Below are 22,125 nucleotides of genomic sequence, written 5' to 3' on the forward strand. Positions count from 1 at the left end.
TACCAATATCCAATATCCAATCTGCCTTATCTTAGGTGACAGCTTTCACAGCCCACAAACAGGAAAAAAAATATACCATCAAACATAGGATGTCGTGCAATACGACAATGGTGGTTTATATTATAAAATACCCATGCGGTTTAATATATTGCGGAAAACCAATAGGAAATTAAAAGAGTGAATAGGAATGCATAGGGCAAGCATCAGGGCAGCACTTGACCCTGATAAGGCTGAAAAAGCAAAGGAAAAAGAGAATGAAAAAAAGCAGGATATTTCCCAGCAGTTGGTGGCGAAACACTGGGCAGAAGCCAAGCACAGCCCGGCATCATTCAGATCCATGCCCATTGACCATATCCCCATGAGATTGTGGGGTTTGAACTACGATAAGGCTCTGTTAAAAAGGGAGGCATTCTGGATACATGAGTTAGAGTGGCTCCGAAAGGTTTGAATGGGCAGCTTGTACTCAGCTGTTTCCTGTAAGTGATACACTTCTGTATAAGTGAAGCCAAAACTATAGATAAGATAACAAAAAGATACAAGGTTGCAATCTGTTGTTTTTAACAAATTTTGTTTAATAACATTTAAACATTATGTAACTGATTTTTTGGCACTAAATATGTAACTTGTATGCATTTTCACAGATTCTATGGCTGGTTCAATGGACTCATACGCAGTACAACCAGTGACACCTAGTGGTGAGAGAGAATAATTGTTTTTGTGATGTAAAAAGCATTTATGTTGTAGGTGATTGAATTTTAGGAATGTATGACGTCATCTTTGGTGCCAAGTTTGAACTGGGGGAGTGGGTATATAAAGCACATTCTGTTTGTACACCATTATCCTTGAAAAAGGCCCCAATGGGGGCCGAAACGTCGGATTTATTTACACAATAAAAGACATTTGAATTTTTCACAAAATGGAGTTCGTCTTCTCAATAATCCTATATGTATGTGTATATATATATATATATATATATATATATATATATATATATATATATATATATATATATATATATGTATATAGACAAATACGAGCTCCACGTTGTAGCTCCCACCCTTCCCAGCTATAGTCAGGTGATTCCACTGGTGTCTAATAAAAGGGCAGCCAAGTTTGGGAGGTAAAAGTTGCAGTAAGTAAGTTGCAGGTAAAACTTTGTCCCTTTGTAAAATGTATAATGAAGCAATAGAATTCTTAATGAATCAGATGAAAATTAAGCATAAGACTGGCCAGATATGGGATGACTTTGACGTAGTTGGCCAGCTTAAATATATTGAAATATATGGACAAACAATCCCTGTTTTGTTTAAAGGGTAAGGCATTTTTCAGTAGCAGTATGCACAAAATGTCTCAGTGTCTTAAATATATTGATAATGGGTTGAGTGCAGAGGAATCTTGTATTTGTCTATATGTATTTTGTGGTCACAGCCTCATTGCACCACCACCTAATGGTTTTAAAAATTAGTGGTGAGCACAACTTTACCTTGTTTATATATATATATATATATATATAAAGTGACTTAGTACCGCACTCAATGGGAATACTTGTGAACAAATCAAGATTTATTGAAAAAAAGCCGACGTTTCGAACACCAACTGGAGTACAGTTGGTGTTTGAAACGTCTGATTTTTTTCAATAAATTTTGATTTGTTCACAAGTATTCCAGTTCAGTGCGGTACTAAGTCACTTTATTTACCTTATTTACAAGCACCCAGGCAAGTTGCTACAAATTTAGGGTGTTCTCTTCCATGTTAATATATATATATATATATATATATATATATATATATATATATATATATATATATATATATATATATATATATACTGTGTATATATAAAGTAAAAAAGAGCCGCACTATTAAAGAAAAAAGATCCGCACTATTGTCCTTAACTGCAAGGCTAAACAATCTATTTCCAGATGCCTAAAAGTACATAACATTGTTTCCTATGAGATAAATTATACTGATAGCTGACAGTCTATGTGGCTTACCTATACAGAAAAAGAGCAAGTTCACCTAGCCCTCACTTTACACCCCTCTACGGGGTGACTGCACAAAGCAACAAAATAAATTGCAATTCAGATTTGGTCAATATCTGCAATATTGTTTTTAAAAAGCTAAAATATTTTTTTTTTCGCAGCAGTTCTATATATTAAAATCGAGCAGCTTAAAACGCTGTGCCAATTTAAAAATATTATAAGGTGAATAATTCATTGGATACACTGCAATATGCTGTATTCCTGATGAAAGTATTGCAGGCTTTAAGTATCAGGTTTCCTTATTGATTATCAATGTAAAATCCTATGACCAATTCCTGTGTGTGCTTATTTTGGCCTGAATGTAAGTTTTAGAGTCGTGATGCCTTCAAGCCTTTAGTCCAAGTAAGCGGGAAGTGTTCAGGACATCATCTCGGGAGAGAAAGCAGCCAGAAAGCTGCCTGTATCCTGTGAAGGACTCTCTTCCATGCAAGACCCTCCAATTATCAACAAACAAGACCTGTGGGAAAGCATGGAAAGATTATCAGGTTTAAAATGAATGCATAGCTAAGTTTCACAGGAGAATTAAATGTTGCCTTTAAAGGGGTTGTTCACCTTTAAACTCTTTTTTTCAGTTCAGTTGGTTTAAGGATAGGTCACCAGAAATAAAGCCTTTTTCACATTTCTAGTCGCCGACTTTCTTAACTGTTCTATATTGATACATTTAGCTGATACATTTCTTATCTTTGGCCCTCAGTTTAATTCAATGAATTACTTTAATTCAATGCAGCTGTTAGAATTGATACAATAGCTGCTAAAGGTCCAACTGTATCAACTAATGTAGCAGCTCAATGTATCAAATTGTAACAGTTCCGATTCTGCGCCTGGATTATTGACCTGCCAGACGGAAACACTAGAGACAGGAACATTAAATTTTAAGCTTCAATTTTGGAAAAAGAGCAAAAAATAAAGATAGAAAGAATTGAAAAAAGTCTTTATTTCTGGTGAAGAATCTGAAAACAACTCAAGAACCCCTTTAAAGCAATACTAGGATATTAGGATATTTAAGAATAAATAGATATACTGACAGCAGCGACAAAGACAATATATAGTAGCCCCAGGATATTTGTGGCAGTACTTTCAATGAATATGGATATAATAAAAGATAGATAGAATAAAGATAGAAAAGAAATAGTGGGACATTCACTAAGATTCGTAGTTGCGCCAGGTGTAACTTCAATGCACTTCGCCAGGCGTAGTTTCGCCAGCGCTTTGCAAATTCACTAAAATCCAGTTGCGCTCAGGGGTAGCGAAAGGTTGCGAAGTTGCGCTAGCATTGATTCGCTAAGCGAAGCGAAGTTACGCTAGCAATGGTTAATTTGCGTACGGTGCCAAATTCAAATTTCAATGGAGGAATATGTAGCAGCACTACAAATGCCTGGGAAACCTTCAAAACATCAAATAAAATTGCCCTACACATGTGCCCACTGTATAGTTAAGTTGCCATGAGTTAGGAAATGAAGGGGGGGAAGGAAGGGAGCCCCAAAATTTTTTTCGATCTTTTTCAGCCTATCACCCATAATATAGAAAAAACGCCAGCGTTTTTTGGGACTTTGAAAAATTTTTAACATTTTTTGAAGAAATCCCTATCTACTCTATTGCGCTTCGCCTGGTCTGAGGTGGCGAAGGAAGTCCAGTGTAAAAGGTAGCGTTCAGAACAATGCGCGCGTTAGTGAATTTGCGTAGTTACGTCCGTTGCGCAAATTTGCCAGGCATAAGGGTGCGAAGTTACACTAGCAAAGTTACGCTAGCGTCCGTTAGTGAATTTGCGAAGTAACAAAAATGGCCAACGCTAGCGAATTGGCGCTAGCGTTAGGCGCTTCGGTGCATAGTGAATTTGCCCCATAGTCGGTGGTAGACGTAGGGTCCAGGTGCATGACCCTGGTCCAAGAATCATTGGAGTGGATAAACAGTAATCACAAAAAGGGGGCATAAATGATAAATAGCGTAATAGAACTTTGTGTTTGCCCAGTATATGTCCCGTATATAGTCTGCAATTGCTGTAAGGGATTACCCCATTTTATTATATTCTATACCAGGGTCGGACTGGGCCGGTGGGACCCGGTGGGCCCCTGGCTCTTGTGGGCCCTGCCAGCCCAGATCCAAAATTTGGAAGCTTCCTCCTGCCATGAAAAACATTGCCCGAGTGCACGCATGCGCACTCACGCGTGCATATGCACACATGCGGTGTCTGATTCAGTAAGTGAAGACCAAGTCTGAAAAGTTGGCTTCCAACCAGTCGCCTGCGATCATCTCGCTGAGTTCGGGGGTGCAGTAATCAAGCCTATGACTAAGGGAGTGTATTCCCGAAACGCTTAAGGCCATTTATCTCTGCAGAACCTTGCAATAAATACCTGCTTTTACCCGGAGTGCCGTCCTCCTGTTCGTTTAGCATATGGTGGCAGTGGGGATGCTGCGGACTGAGCACCAGGGATACCAGGAGGAGCGGCCGAGGGGTGGTGAGTTCGGTAATCACCAAGAAAGGCTTTTCTACTAAGTATTTAATAAATTTCAGTGTGTGCAATAGTAACATAGTAAGTTAGGTTGATAAGACACACACGTCCATCAAGTTCAACCTTTTAAGTCTATATATAACCTGCCCAGGGACGCTCCACCAATCCACTCGCCTCAGGCGGCAGCGCCCCATGGTTGCCAGAGGCGGCAAAAATGCCGCTCCTGGTAACTAAGAGCCGAATTTCCGGTTTTCAACCCGGAAATTCGGCTCTTCTAGTGCAGAGAGCGCAATAGCGCTCTCTGCACTAGCGTCATGCGGCGCCCGACCCCCTCCTCCGCAGAAAATGTTAGTGCCGTGAGGAGGGGTCGGGCGGCAACGGATGGCCGCCCCAGGCGGCATAAAGGCGCGGATCGGCGCTGGAACCTGCCTATTACTAGTTGATCCAGAAAAAATTCCTTCCTGACTCCAAGATGGCAATTGTCCCTGGATCAACTTGGACTATGAGCTATCTCCCATAACCCTGTATTCCCTCACTTATTAAAAAGCAATCCAACCACTTCTGAAAGCTATCTAATGTATCAGCCTGTACCAATGATTCAGGGAGAGAATTCCATATCTTCACAGCAACTGTAAAAAAAACCTTCAGAATATTTAGACGAAACCTCCTTTCTTCTAATCAGCATGGGTGACTTATTCTATGTGTCATTCCTCTTTATCACATATAATTTAATTACGAATGTATTTGTATGTGTGGATTACTTGGATTGTTACCGACATCTGGTGTAACTTGTGTCAATAGCCCCATTAGAAATATATTAACTGAGAAAAGTGTTGATGTGTTCAATACAATTCAATACTATATTTTCCCTGCTGTAGCTGACCAAATTACATTTCTCAGGCTACTGATGCTCTATCTAGGTTTCCTGGCGTTCAATCAAGACTGATACTAAAAGTAAACAATGGTTGTACATGTGGTTAAAGAAACCCAAGGTACACCGCAAACAGGTTTATTGCTCTGCTCTTAGGAAGCAAACATCTAATTGGTTGTTTTGTTGACCCCCACCCCAGGCAATATATGTGTAACCTAATTGTTGGAAAGATACTGGATTTTTCCTTCAACCACCTCTACAGCAAGAACAGGATAATGACTGGAATGGCAGCATTTTAGCCTTGAGAAGTATGTAACTGGAATATTCTGAATTTAGCTTCTTTGTATAATTCAGGAGAATGGATGCTGCTACCCAAACAGAGAAATAGCCTAGTTATTGGAAGAACAGTACAAAATGATAATGCAGTGGATACACAAAGTGAAACTATATGCAACTTACCTTTCCTGGTTTTAATTTTACCCATAATTCATTCTCAGGCCTTCTCAGTTCATTGGTCAACTTACGATGTGCACTATACCATTGCTGTACTGCATCATAAGGCACGGTGCTGATCACAGACCGATCGTAATTGTTGTACCTTAAAACAGAAACAAAAACATGAATGAGGATGACTTTTAGAAACGAGACAGCATCATTCCTGCGATTCCACAATCAAAGGAGCCACTTAAGGTAAAGGTTAGAATACAAATAATATAGTAAAGTGTGTGACAATAATATATATTTATTATATGAAGTTGTTCAACCTGATTAATCTTATATAAGCTATATAAACACACTTTGATTTCTTAATGATCCATTTTTGGAAACATTGCATTAGTCCATTTTTAGAGCAGTACAACAGAAGAATAACCACAAATGGAGCAGAGTAACAATAGGTCCAATTTTTGTTCTACGTGTAGTAATCCAATATTGGCAAGCTAATGTTGCTACTTGATAACAGGTACATAACTGCTACTGTAATTGGTCGTGGTCAAAATGGTTTATCAGACTGGGAGAAATCTTGTACCTGTTCTTACTTTACCTTCTCAATGTCTTCCTCTTACATAATGACAATACTAAATTGAGAAGCATTTTGTACACTGCATATGCTGAAGGCTTAGGGGCAGATTTATCAAAGTGTGAATTTAGAACTCACCACAATAAAACTGACTCGCTTCCTATTCATTCCTATGGGATTTTTAAAAGCATAATTATTGAATGGTGAACTCCATTGATCAATATGATTCTAAAAATCCCATAGGGATGAATCGAACATGGGTGAGTTTTTCTCACATTTTGATAAATCTGCCCCTGAATGTTGCAGATACCTGAGAATTACAGGCAATGTGAAAATGTGGTGCTACTTTAAACTCTGCCCTGGCCTAGAGAAAGCGTTTGAGAAAGTGGCCCGTTGGGCTATGAAACACGTTAAGCGTAATGGTTCTTTATATTATAGGAAAATTTTTGTACTGATTTTAATGGATAAATAAAGTATTGGATTTTTTATACTTGACTCTATGTGGTGCTCTATGCTACACACAAGAATATTTGGTTTTGAAGCTATCTGGAGCAGCTTTACATGTGCATCACACATTGAGTCCATTATCGGGTGCTCCCTAGTGACAATTTTTCTTTGTAATAAACTTACTAATTGAATTAACTAAAGGGTACCTAACATATTGGTAACCCCCAGTTAATTCAGTTGCCTTTATTCGCCACGCTACAGCAGCTCTTATTCTAGGACTGGCACGTACCTAATCATATAAAGCTCTTTATTCCATGGGTAAACATTTAACACAGGACCAATCCCCACCATGTGATTATTATTTCCTGCTATGTTCTCGATATATTCATGTTTCAGAGGTACATTGCTGAGGAGTTCGAAATCATTTGGATGTTGGTGACGGACTTGATCAGCTGCATTGAAGCCATCCACTAACAGAGTGCGACCCCCAGTCCCCTCATGCCGCACACAGTGGAATAGTATGATACTATGGAACAGAAGCAAACATGTAAGGTAGCCAAAGAAATGTTTTCAAAGAAGCTACTGTATATAAAAATAAAAATATGTTATGGTCATATAAAAGAATGAACTATGGCTTTAAAACTGGACCTGTTGAGGGTTTATTATGTGCCCAGGTCTCAACAGTTACAATCAAGAATATTAATAGAAGCTGTGATATTATCTATCTTGCCAGATATTTATTGTCTTTAGCATGCACTTTGCACCTCTAAATTGCTATTCTTCTAACTGCGCACTTCATTTCCAGGCATCTATGACTAGCTAGGCTCTCAGGAGTTCATTTTAAGGCTAAATAAAGGGGTAGTGCTAACAAAGACAAACATGTTTCCTGTAGAAAATAAAAAATCAACACTTGCAATTTCAAAACTTCTGCTTTTTATTAGGATATATTATTATAAGACTATGCATACCCGGGGGATATTTATAAATCTGGGTAAAATGTTTTACACCAACAATCGGTTTATAAATGGTGTAAAATAAGCAATATTCATAAAGCTGTGTATTACTTTTTGCTCATGATTTTAAGCTGTCCATCACATTTTCTAAAATCAGAGCGCAGAATATATTGCAATTTACAAGTGAACAGTAATGAATTTATGGGGCTGTATGTCTCGATAACATCTCGCTTATTAGCAGTTTAAAAATGAATATCTTAAAAACTAGGGGAAAAAAATTCAACGGAAAAGTGCTCAGAAATGTGCTCTGAAAAAATGTTATATTAATTTGCTTGGGGAGTTTATATTTCCTTTAAAGTCAATGGGACCAGGGAGAATTGATTGTGTAAAACAAGTGGTGTTTTTATTAAGGCAAGTCATTTATAAAATATATTAAGGTGTTTATTTTAATGTTTTCTGGAAGTAAACACCATAATTTTAATTTACTACAGATTAAAATCAATAGGACACGTTCAAGAAATTCCTGTAATGCACAAGGCAATTTTCAACAGCTTTTTACACCAGAATTTTATACTCAGCTTCTCATTAAAGGACAAGAAAACTCTAAAATAAACATTTGCTTTATCAAAAATAATTAAAAAAAATAAATTAATAAAAAAGCAAATTCAGTGCAAATTCAGTGCTTTTAAAGTTACTTGTAAAAACAATTGCTATTGAAAGCGGCATTTGCTTAATTCCTGGTTGTTACTTTTTAAACAATATTACCAAAGTCTGAGTTCCCAGCAAACACAGGTCTGATAATTAGAAGTCTTACATTGCTTCAACAGTCTGAGCCACCAGGGCAGAGAATAGTGAGGGACAAGCACTGCTTTTAACAGCAATACATATACAAATAACTTAAACCATAGAAAATTTGTAATGAATGTATATTGCAAAGTTGCTTAGAATTATGTTTTATTAGGCAAAACAATTACAGCTTTATAAATGCAAGTGATTTTAAATAGTGTAGCATTTTTTAAGGTGGTGATGTATGGTGTTTATTTATTTTACAATAAATAAATATGCTCCAGGATGTTTGAAGGTGCAGCAATGCTTCACACTGCACACTCCTGAAGGTAAAGACAGAAATATGTGAGTTATTAAAATAAAATTACACACACACAAACACACACACAAACAAAGCATATTACACATAGTTACATAATTAAATTGAAAAAAGACAAAGTCCATCAAGTTCAACCCCTCGAAATAAAAACCCAGCATCCATACACACATCCCTCCATACCTTCACATAAATTCTATATACCCATATCTATACTAACTATAGAGTTTAGGACTGGAGTCCAAAACTGCACTGCATACTCCAGATGAGGCCTCACCAGGGACCTATAAAGAGGCATAATTATGTTTTCATCCCTTGAGTTAAAGACTTTTTTTATGCAAGACAGAACTTTATTTGCTTTAGTAGCCACAGAATGACACTGCCCAGAATTAGACAACGTGTTATCTACAAAGACCCCTAGATCCTTTTCATTTAAGGAAACTCCCAACACACTGCCATTTAGTGTATAACTTGCATTTATATTATTTTTGCCAAAGTGCATAACCTTGCATTTATCAACATTGAACCTCATTTTCCAGTTTGCTGCCCAGTTTTCAAGTTTAGACAAATCACTGTGCAAAGTGGCAGCATCCTGCATGGAACCTATAGTTCTGTACATTTTAGTATCATCTGCAAAAATAGAAACAGTACTTTCAATGCCCACCTCCAGGTCATTAATAAACAAGTTGTAAAGCAAGGGACCTAGTACAGAGCCCTGTGGTACTCCACTAACAACACTGGTCCAATTAGAAAATGTTCCATTTACCACCACTCATGCAAATGTAATAAAAGTTGGTAACGGAAAAACTATTTGCAATGCGATAAGTTATGCCTTTGCGCAAACAAATTTTGATTTGCACGAATTTAAGCTTTTGCGAACCCAGAAACTGTTTAGCGACCACTTCCAACAGTGAAAGACCGTTTGCGAATTGTATAGCTTGCGCCAATGCGCAGTAAATGTAATAAAACTTCTTACTGAAAAAGTCGTTATGTTTGCTCCAAAAGATTACAACACCTTCAAGCACTTCTTAAGAGTCGTCAACTAAAATTCACAATGCACAATTAAAATTCGCAAATGCAATAACAGTTTAAGGAACAATATTACATTGTGAGATGTGGATTTGTATTCTTATCGGTGCCAATTGTTTTTCTCTTTGCGACTTTAATTACATTCCCCCATTTAAAGTCTATCTTTTAGGCAGTTCTCAATCCAGGTACAAATACTATGTTCCCTTTCTTAATTTAACCAGTAACCTTTTGTGTGGCACTGTATTTTATGCTTTAGCAAAATCTAAATAAATCACATCCACTGCCATTCCAGAATCGAGGTCCCTGCTCAACTTCTCATAAAAAAAAATTAATTTAGTCTGGCAAGATCTATTACGCATAAAACCATGCTGGCACAAACTCATAGTATGATTTGCAATAAAACAGAGAAAGTGCATTACACACACACACAAACCCAAATGCCTTTTTCAAGTGTAATGTTGGACCAAATACTGGGAATCCATTTTTGTCCACAGAAATTTTCACAGTCCCAAACCAGCTTTTGCTGACCAAACTAAACACAAATTAAATCTTTATAGCTCTACAAAACAGACAAAATATCCATTAATGTACAAGCAACACTGGGCAAACTGGCTAACATAGCTGCTAAATTACACAGTATACAGTATTTACTTATACTAACCATAAATAAATCAAAACTAATTTCTGATTGGATAACTACACTGGTGCAATTTAGCTCCTATTATAGTAAATTGACCTCTGTGTCTTCTAAATCAGAACTTTTATTATGAATATGAACAAAGACAAAGATGAAATATTAATGAATACTTACCCACAAGGTTCTTGGAAGTATGTGGTATCTGTGTGACAATCCAGGGCTAATTTGGTGTAAGCGGTGTCTTCACGTGAGAAGTCAGAAGTAACATCCCACATCTTACCATAGATAGTTTCCCTGCAAATTTCCATTGAAATATGAATGCTTTTTATACCACACACCAGAATATAGATTACACATCACAATTAACATTTTGGAAGGAACAAACCTATGCTACTACATAAAAATATGGGTTTTTGTTTTTTCAGAAAGTCTGAATTAATGCTTTGTGTCTTTTAAGGAAAACCCCCCATAAATTATAGATACCCCATTATAATCAGCACAAGGAGCTGACTGAACCATAACATTTCAATTCATGAATGAAGCATGGGGTAGATATGTCTATTGTTACAAGTGAATGTGTTGCCAATAAATACATTTGTGGCTCTCTATGTTTATTAATCATAAACTTGCAGTGAAATATGAACATCTCATGTCTGGATACACATTTTTCATATCTTGTCAATTATGCCAGTGTCATAAAATTTCTTACTACAAAATGATATTATTACATATATAGAGTATATCTGTATCAATACCAATATAATCTGTATCAATATTCTTTTGAAGAAATTTAAAAAGGAACTTATACGGTTTGCAACACTCCTAAACTGTAGTTCATATTTAAAACTTCTATTTTTCACTGTAATAATACTGTTTGGTACTTGGGCATATCAACTTAACAACTCATGATTTTATTTGCAGTAGTTGCCATTGGTTAAAATCACTTATTAAAAGGTATTTTCAGGGGCTTTGTCACCCAAAGGGAGTGCAATTTCTTCATGGACAACAATATGCCCTGTGTACCATTATCTTAATGTAACATTAAGGGCAGAGACACATGCTGCTATTTCGTGAGATTAGTCACCAAGCGACAAATCGCTTCATCTTGGGGCGACTAATCTCCTTGAAAAACCTTCCAGCCTGCTGGAATCTAAATCACTTGCGGGATGGCACTGGGATCGCTTTGGCTTTCTGAAGTCACCCGAAGTTTCCTCGTGACGCAACTTCGGAAAACAATGTGTTCCGAGTGCCATCCCGCCGGCGATTTTCATTCTAGCCGGCGGGAAGGCAGTTCGGGGGGAGATTAGTATGCTCTCTGCTTATAAAACCATACTTGTCATGCTTTTAGGGGGATAATGTAATAAAAGGAATGGTGTTTGCAGTTAATCTGATTACTATGGGTAATTAGACCTCTCCATACAAGCATGATGTTTGCTGTCCATATGTCGTGATATGCATTTTCAGTAGGCCCGTATTAATTTACCTGATATGGCAAATTCTCTCTGCTATTCTTTCTGTATCCTCCCGGGTTGCTGGAACATCATCAACAAAAGCTATGCCATACAGCAAGAAATTGTGCAGGAAATTTCTCAGCCCCTCATTTGTTTCCAGAAATTCTAAATAACTAACAGAGGGGACATTTGCCTCCTTGTAGATCCTTTCATTCCACAGTATCCGAGGCTGGACTAGCTGTTGCTGCTGACCTTCGTAGCTATTTTGCACCAACCATTCTAGTCCATATCTGGTAATGTGACCATCTGGCCCTGTAAATTATAAACATGTTACCTTGTGTAGAATTTTAATAAATATTTTACTGGATGGTGTTTGCTAATACAACTGCTCATCTCGGGGATTGAATTCAACTGAAGAAAACATTTTATGCTTATGCTTTAGTTTGCATATCTAGTTTGGTTCTGCTCATCGATCACTACCTATAATAATAAAATGTATTATACCAATGTGATATTTCTCCACCAGCATATTTTAAAGAGAAAAGCTCTGTCCCCTCTGTGACTTCTGTCATTTATGAACGTATTTTTTTATAAACACACAGACATTATGCTATACATAGCTAAACAAATGCTGATCCTGCGTCATACAAAGCGATAAACCCAGAAAAAGGGAGACACAAACTGCATTCTTAAATTCTTTACACTATTTTATTTTTTCTTTGTCCAGTTCTCTATCCTTTTTTTAATTTTTACTGACACTTCTCTTAGCTCTCTCTCCTAGGGGCAGATTCACTAAAGGGCAAAGTGGCCGTCGCTAGCAACAATTCGCCAGAAATCTCATCCACAGGGACATTGCCAATCCTCTAACATAGAGGACAATTCGCTAGCGAAAGAGACCGTCACTAGTGTTCGTTCGTACCCTATCGCCAGGCAAATTTTCATTCTGGCGAATGGACGTTACTCCGCAAATTCACTAAGATGGGAATTTTACTGAACGTTACCTCTTATGCCCGAGTTTACTTCGCCACCTCAGATCAGGCGAACTGATAAAACGAAGCTACAACTTCCTCAATCTTATGTCAGTGACATCATATCCTGCATGCCGGAAATTAATTAAAGATGTAAAACAAACGCTGGGAACTTTTGTTTTTTTAAAGCAGGATTGCCTTCAAAAGTCCTAACTATTAAAGATCTATGTGTAAAAAAAAATTCAAACTAATTTGAGGGGCATGCCACATTAGTTTAAGGCTGGGCTCATGTCTAGGATCTCTTCTGTCTTTATTATGGCTCATTGGACATGTGTTTAAAAAAGTGGCCACTTCAAGCATTTGCACCAACATCACTTATAAAGATGTCCACTTTTCGGTAACCGTCCTAATCAAATTAACCTAAGTGCAAGAGTGCTAGCGAAATTTCACTAGCCAGAAATGAATGCTAGCGAAAATTTCATATGAAATGCTCACCCAGCTGAAGTTTGGCTGCTTAGATGCAACTTCGCATTTTTGTGAATTAGAGTAGTAGTAACAAATTTGCACCTGGCGAAGTGGCGCGGAGTGTGGCAAGTGGTCAGTGCCCAAAAATTCGCCCTTTAGTGAATTTGCCCCATTGTCTCTATAATCATGTCAGCCATGTAACACAATCCTCAGTAGTAGACTAGAATAGCAAGAATGAAGACATTTTTGGTTAGTATACTGGTTCTTTAAATATAATATTTTGGCAACTTACAAGTGAGGTATAGAGTGGTCTCATCCGTCCGCACCTGAGCAGGTTGGATATCAAGATCCACGCTGGCCGTGTCCAGGCTACGTTGGTTGGTTTTGGCATTGAAACAGGAAGCTGACCGGCAGTGATCACGCAACCACACATAATTAAAGCGCATACAAGTTCCAGAATAAAATACCTCTGGAAAAACAGGAATAGCAAAGTCAACACTATGTCAGCTAAGGAAATGGTGAAAGTATAAAGTGTTCTTGAATCGCACTCTTTAGTGATTCAACTGACAAAAAAGTTATATATTTTTTTATTACAACAATATGGAAAACCCATTTTAAACACAATTCGGTATCTGTGCTGCCATGTAGTAATTATCTGTATTAATTACTAATCAGCCTTATATTGTGACATTTATATTCTATGTGTACTGTATATTGTGAGTGGGTCCCTAAGCTCAGTAAGTGACAGCAGCACAGAGCATGTGCAGTGAATCAGCAAAAAAGAAGATGGGGAGCTACTGGGGCATCGTTGGAGACACAGAATTCCCTGCTAAAGGGCTTTGCTTGCCTGGGGCTGGTACAGAAGCACAAAACATAATATACAACGTTTCTAGCTACTTCTTTAATTTAACTTTCCTTGTCCTTTAATAGTGCTCTGTGAGATGTTTAAAGTCTGGGATTTTCTATTTATTTTTATCATGCAAGAACTTTATACTGAACTTTATTGATAGCTCCTTGGTTTTCATAATGCTGTTAACTTTTATTTTAAATAAATAATGAGTATGACAATTTCTTTGACAACTTCGGCAGCGAAGGTAATTGGCTGATGGGGCAAACTGTCCTAGTGTAGCCCTATCCGAGTGCCTCAGGAATTTGTCAATCATCCCTGGGGCTGCTTTTGGGAGTAGCCTCGCCCAGGTTAATCTTTGCAGAGAACGCAACCCAGTCAACAGGTTGTGCAAGGTCTCCGTGGGTTTCCAAAACCAGGATTAAACTAAATCTCTACTTCCTTGTAGGCTATTAGCTGTTTCTTACAATAGGGATGTAAGGGGTATTTTTTGAATATTTCTCACATTTTCTTTACTGTGCTGTATATATGTTTCTATTTGTAAATACTGTGAACTTCTTGGCTTAGTTGATGAAAACTACCTACAATTTTATCCTTTGGTGGTTTTTTATAGTAACTATGCTTACACAGTTAATTTGTAGTGGGGCCCTAGGCTGTCTGGTACCTCTGAGGCCTAACGTTTTATAGGCAATCAATGGGCCCAACCAGATACGATTCAGGGTGTAAGTGAGTGGGCATCTTGATCACCAGCTGGTCACATGCTGCCAAGCGCCATGGAGCTTTCTAAGTTTTTGTGCAACTCAGGGAGATCCAGTGAAGCACTATCCATGGGACCAGGTGACCTGGGTGCATTCAGGATGGTTTTTAGTTGTGTCTTTGGCAGAGGTCAAGCTGAAGTAGGCCTCTGTGGATTAGCTTTGAAGTATCTGTATTTTTTACAGCCCCCTTTTTACTTTTTGCCCACTTAATACACCTGGTGGCCGGAACTACCCCCGGCTTTGTCACAATGACATATAGCTTAGTTAAGGTAATCATTAAGATGTATAGAGTAACCTGACCATGGTAAATAAAATGTGAGCTCCTTTTTACAAACATTTCAAATGAAACAGTAAATTATTAATGAAGATGTAATGTTCAACTCACCAAGGTGATCCTTGTGAAGAACCCAAGAGCAGACATTAACCTCTGTTGCTGTACTGAACCAGCGAGGTACAGATGTAACATTCTTATGGAAGATGGATGACCTTAAAACCTGTTTTCTGACCACATGTGTTTGCAGTGCTTTTGCAACTGGATAAAAACCTGCCAGCCTGCGACACCACATTGTGCCCTAGAGAGACAATAATCAGATATGTGGTCCAAATGAACAGAATTCTGCATTAAGATGCTGTAGAGAGACAAAGGGTTAGTACAAATATATAGGATGGGTCCAACAAAATTAAAAAAAGGGTTGGAGAAAAAAGCAAGAAAAAAATGCATAGAAGAAATGTTAAAAAAGAGGCAAAAAGGTATATATCAGAGAAAGAAGCAACATATGAATTACAAATTATTTCATTAAAAATGAATTAAATAAAAAAAGTATTTGTAAATAGCTCACAAAATACAAGCATTAAGTACGTAGCCAGGAGCTTTCTGTCCTCATTAGAAGGAGCAAACACATAACTTCTTATAAACAGTTGGTAAACAGAGATAAGATTATGCCCCCGCCCGCTTGCAGTGAAGCTGTCCTTGTAGGCATTCATAGGATAATATGCGTTTTTGGCAGTAGATATAAGACAGATAAGGTCTTCATGTTTATACAATTTTCTGAAATAATAGATATGCATGGGTTTCCTCCTCACTACAGAAAAACTGACTGCTTACATTTCAATTCCGGTCCTGTGCGACATTTAGTTAAATTCTTTATTATTTAAGCAGCAATTTCACAGTGTTCCAATTCTATTCCAATAGGATAAAGACACCAATAAAGGGCAGAAGTGTTATTATTGTATAATATTAGCCAGGAAAACTGTTATATTTACAGCTCCTTAACTTGAATAAAACCATTGGTCTGACATTTCCAGGAACCACTTTTTGCCAAATATTATTCCATTTCAAATCTAAAGAACCTGGAGTTCCAGTTAGGAACAGATTGATCAAAGTGTGGTAAACAGAACCGCAGCTTTTGAGTGAAAGTTAAGGTGGCCATACATTATAATATGCTGTCGATTGGCAAGGTTACCAAATAAGCAGATGTCATCCCTGATATGCTCACCAAAGGTGCGGAATGGGCTGTTGGGACAAGGACCGCAAAAATGAGCCAATGACATCTGGCTGATTTTTGCTCAGATATTGGTTGGGATGGTAGCCCAGTCATAGGGCTACATACGGGCCAGTTAAGTAGCCAACTCAGTCTAACAGACTCAAATCAGCAGCTTAAATCTTCTCATATCTGCGCAACTTTAAAGATCACCATTTTATAAATACGCTTCTAAAAATCCCATTGTAATGTGGTGAGCTCAAATTTCACACTTAAATTTGCCCCTTAGTAAATGACCTGCTAGTCTGCGAGGGCCAACAATGTGGTTTACAGGCATAGCAGGGTATAATGCTGTGCCTATCTGGCTCACGCTAAGATTGCCAGCATCTACTGAACCCCACTAAAAAGTCATTCAGAAATCATTCAGTCAACTTTCATTGCACATTCCCAAGGACAATACCAATTCAGACATCATTATTGCTTAATAAGCTCCTGCAGAAGGCCAAAAACCTGCTCATACATGTGATTTACAGTCTGTAAGTGGCTGTGACATTTTTCAGACTACTAAGAATGTGGCTCCTAGGTAGCGATGTCTGCCATTGCCCTTAGGGTTAACCAACAGAAAATAGCAGTTCACATAAAATTTAGTCATTTTCAATTGGGTAGGCCTAAGGGCAATGGCAAAAGCTATATGTCCTATAACTACAAAAAATATAATGTCTGCTTCAAGTTAAGATGGTTCTACCCAATACAACTGATCTCACAAACCTTTGTCTTGTTCTGTTTTTATCGTCCAACTTGCTCTGTCTCTAGCAAGCAAGCCTGTACTGGATACTTTAACTCCTTGTCACTTGAGGTATCAAAGGTTGCTAAAGGCATAAATGTGGATTGATGAGTAAACAGTATAATAGTAAAGCTTTCCATATAAAGTTAGAAATTATTATTTGAACCTGATTTGCATAACAGCAACAGGACAAAAAATAGCAGAAGAAATTCACTTGACTAGGCGAATATTTCTGTCAAAGATTACCAAATGTTCAAGTATAAAGACTGGACTTACACATGATAAAAATGCTCAGGTGAATTATTGGTGGAAATACTGTATTATGGACCTCAATTGAGTTTAAGGCCTGGTAATAGTTGGTTTGCATTAAATAGAGTGAGCAGTCATAACCAGTTTTCACCATCAGTTTTCATCTTTAAAAATGTGTTATTGTAGCTTGCCTTGGAGCTCCATATATATATATATATATATATATATATATATATATATATATATATATATATATAGATATATATAGATATAGATATATAGATATAAATATATATAAAATGTTAAAGTTAATAAACCCTTTCTGCAGATATTTCTGAACTTGCCTCTACTTTCATCTGTTAGAATATGAATAAAGTATGGGTAGTTCAACTTCCAAACACTTTTTTTCAGTTCAATTAAAAAAAAACAAAAAAAGCACCAGGAGCAGCTCAGTAAGAGGGGGGGAGGGCAACAACTCTTTATAGTGCTAAAATTTGCTACATCATTTTCAACTACTGTTGCAAAATGTAACAAAAGAGTTGCAGCCTAGTCATTTCTAAAGTAAAATAGTTATTAAAAAATAAATTCATTAGAGAGCAAATGAGAAATAAGAAATTCTAGTGAACTACTTAAAAGTGGTACATCATTTTGAAGTTAACTTTTAGGATGTTATAGAATGTCCTTTCTTTTCAACTGGTTTTTAAAATGTTATTTTTTTATTAGTTTCTGCATTGTTTTGCTGTATCTGCTGTATTCTGCTTTCCAGCTTTCAGACAGATGTCACTAACCCTGACAGCCAATAAGCTTTTGCTCTGTGAGGCTGCAATATTATGGCTAGTTACCTTTGATTACGGACATTTCTTTTCAGGCCTCTCTTATTCATAACCCAGTCTGTCCTTCAAACCACTTTCTGGTTTCTAGGGAAGACTGAACCCTAGTGACCAGATAGCTGCTGAAAGCTAAATACAGATGCAGTGGTAACACACAAGCCTATGATTAAGGGATTTGGTTCCCGAAACGCCTAAGCCCATGTTGATTCTCTAACTGTTGGAATACATTCTCTTTTATTGTATCCGGAGTGCTGCCTATCTGCTTTTATTTCAAAGTAACACACATTTAACACGGGTTCTACAATTAATACGGGTTACAAACCAAGACCAGAATTCACAAAAGTGAATCCGGCTACCTTCCATGTGGAATGGTGATTCTGTGTTCTTATTGTGGCAACAGTTTGCTCAGTATGTTACCATCTCTAGGTGCATATCTAAAATTTACCACCCATTCCTTCTGCACATTGGAGTGCTCCAAAATATCAACACTGGTTCAAATTTCATACTATACTACAATGCTTAACACCTCCCATGAATTTATATGCCTATGATTTTCTGTTAGCATGTTACCTGAGATATTTATATAGAGATGACGTTTTTAATAATAATATAATAATGCTCTGTATGTCACATACTGCATCACTACAATAGGAAAAAGAGCAGGGGCATTTCTGCAGTGGTGGGATTGCTAGTGTAAGAGCACAGCTGCAGTCTCTACAATAGAACTCCAGAAATGTAAAAAATCTGCTCTTATAGTTACCAAGGGTGGGGGTTTCTGCCCTAATGACACTAGAGAGTCTCAAAACAGCCTCATACCTTGTTTAACAGCTATAAAAGCACTGTTAAGCAACATACACCCTTTCTGACATGAGCTCATTCGGTTTAAAAAGATTCATAATGTTAATTTCAAATGCCAAAAAATAAACCATGCTCCATGCTGAAATGACACATTCTGGGATTTGAAGCTTTCGAGAAAATGCGTTCACAGCCTACCATAGAAAGCAGAAACTATGGCAGTAAAAATAAATATGCTTTTTTTTTTAAACAAAAGTCCAACTAAATCAGTTTATGTTCAAAGGAGGGGAGGGTGTATTTCTGTGCCTTGAAAAAAGTATTCATCTCCTTGACCAGTTCTGTCATTACATTGAAACCCTACACTGAAATTGTGTTTTTTAATGTGACAAAGTTTCACATAAATAAGAACAATTTCTGATTTAGCCCAGTATGTCAGAACATAGTCAGAATCTTAGCTAGACTGAAATCAGAACATATACTTTTTCTTGAGTCCCTCCAGTATTTCTTTGGCCTTGTGTTTGAGATCACTGCCCTGCTCCTTCTCCCAAGTGTCAGTTTTTAGCAGACTGTTAGATGTTCTTTTACAATATTTCTCTGTATTTTGCACCACCCATACTTCCTTCTATTTGAACAAGATGTCCAACCCTGCTTATAAAAAGCATTACAACAGCATAATGCTACCTAGCACCTTATTTAACTGTAGGTATGTGTTTTTTGAGGTGTGGGCAGTGTTTTACCTGCACCACACATATATCACTTTGAAGTTTGGCCAACAAGTTCTATCTTGGTCTAATCTGACCACATAATTATCCATATTGCAATTTATTATTTTGGCAAATTTCAGACATGCTTTGTCCTTATTTGAGTACAGGTGTTGGACCTGTTATCCAGAATGCTCAAGACCTGGGGTTTTCCAGATAAAGGATCTTTCCGTAATCTGGAACTTAATTCATTTAGTCTACTAGAAAATCATGTAAACATTAAATAAACCCAATAGGCTGGTTTTGCTTCCAATAAGGATTAATTATATATTAGTTCGGATCAAGTACAAGCTATTGCTTTATTATTACAGAGAAAAAAGAAATAATTTTTAAAAATTGGATTATTTGGATAAAATGGCATCTATAGGAGATGGTCTTTTCGTAATTCTGAGCTTTCTGGATAATGGATTCCATACATGGCTTTTTTATGCTACCCTACCTTACAGGCCAGTGTTACCTAGAATTCTTTTAAGTTTCACACCTACACCCTGTACACTGGTGTTTCTAAAATAGGCTGTTCACCTTTAAGGTAACTTTTTTATGTTATAGAATGGCCAATTCTAAGCAACTTTTCAATAGGTCTTCACTGTTTGTTTTTTTTATAGTTTTTGAAATATTTGCCTTCCTCTTCTGACTCCTTAAAGCTTTCAAATGGGGATCACTGACCCCATCTAAAAAGCAAAAGCTCTCTAAGGCTACAAATTCATTGTTGTTGCTACTTTGTATTACTCATCTTTCTATTCAATCCCTTTCCTATTCATATTTCAATCTCATATTCAAATCAATGCATGGCTGCTATGTTAATTTGAACCCTAGCAACCACATTGCTGAAATTGCAAACTGGAGAGCTGCTGAATAAAAAGACAGCTCAAAATGGTAAATAAAAGCCAATTGCAAATATTCATGGAACATCACTCTCCACAACATGCTAAAAGTTAACCCAAAGATGAACAATCCGTTTAAGACCACCACATCCCACACCGATCATATACATTCACATTTAGTATCTCAGTATGACAGGGTGTCTGTGCCACAATACATTATATAAATAATATAAATAAGCATAAGAAATGACTCAGTTACAAACACAAGTTCAGTGTGCAAAGGGCTAAAATGCAAAAAGCTATGTTTTTTGTTATACCTACAATGCATCTTTCACAGAATTCCAGCATGTGGGTGTGTACAAAATAAAGTTGGTATTGTACACAGTTTACTCCTGGTGGGGGTGCACATTGTATCGCTTCTGAGGCGGTGATAATAGATACAGAAGAGACAATGTAAGCGTTCAATTCAACAGGTACAAGAAGGATTTTAATCCATCTGTTTGACCAAAAAAAGCTACCAAAGCCTATGGGGACCTTCCCCATAGGCTAACATTGACTTTGGTAGGTTTTTGGCGAACTAGGGGGTCAAAGTTTTTCCTTAAAGAGACAGTACTTTGAATGGTCGAATATTCAATAGTCTAACGATTTTTAGTTCGAATCGTTCGATTCGAATTCGAAGGTCGAAGTTGAAGCTCGAAGTAGTCCATTCGATGGTCGAAGTAGCCAAAAAAACCATTAGAAATTTGAAGTTTTTTTCCTCTATTCGTTCACTTGTTTTCTTAGGCCTAAGTTTCACTATTCTGTATCCTTCTTAATGAAAATGGCACAAAGTAATTTATAGCTTTATTCCTACATATTTTTGTAGCTCTAAAGTGCAATACACAATACTTGAATATTCTTAGTAATATTGGGTGTTTGTTTGTGGCCCTGCCAAATAAGCTACAAAACCTGTTGGGCCATTTTCCTAAGCTTTTTTAGTGTAGTTCTTATCACAAATGCCTGAGGGTTTGAGGGTTTATGTACTATTAAAGGGCACAATGTTATCCTTACTATATGCAATATATTTATCTCTTTGTAAAGTATTGTTAACTTTAATGAAAAAGAATGTCGCTCTTCTGATTTTTGCTATGTTTATTCCGTTAATTATTTAGCATCTGAAAGCATTTTATTAGAGAGGCCACAAGGTAGACCAAATGGCCTGGGACTGTAAGAAAGTCTATGCAGAAGAAGAGCTGAAAAGCTGTGTGTGTGAATCACTGGCTGTGCTAAATTTACATACATTGAATTTCAAAATAAAGAATCCTGTTGCTCAGCAGAAAAAGCCCAGCTCTTTTATTTCACAAATCTGTTTTCCACTAATGCT

General features: G+C 37.1%; 1 protein-coding gene across 1 annotated transcript; it reads right to left on the reverse strand.

Moving 5' to 3' along the window:
- Nucleotides 1–551: 551 nt before the first annotated feature.
- On the reverse strand, nucleotides 552–17,354 carry tmlhe.S (trimethyllysine hydroxylase, epsilon S homeolog). The gene is given in 10 exon segments (NM_001090227.1): nucleotides 552–990; nucleotides 1,025–1,775; nucleotides 1,812–2,499; nucleotides 5,823–5,961; nucleotides 7,118–7,354; nucleotides 10,724–10,843; nucleotides 12,033–12,312; nucleotides 13,726–13,902; nucleotides 15,424–15,610; nucleotides 17,288–17,354. Coding segments are annotated over 7 exon segments (1,266 nt in total). The 5' UTR covers nucleotides 15,605–15,610; nucleotides 17,288–17,354; the 3' UTR covers nucleotides 552–990; nucleotides 1,025–1,775; nucleotides 1,812–2,367.
- Nucleotides 17,355–22,125: the final 4,771 nt, after the last annotated feature.

This window comes from Xenopus laevis, chromosome 8S, assembly GCF_017654675.1.
Source record: "Xenopus laevis strain J_2021 chromosome 8S, Xenopus_laevis_v10.1, whole genome shotgun sequence".
NCBI classification, from domain to species: domain Eukaryota; kingdom Metazoa; phylum Chordata; class Amphibia; order Anura; family Pipidae; genus Xenopus; species Xenopus laevis.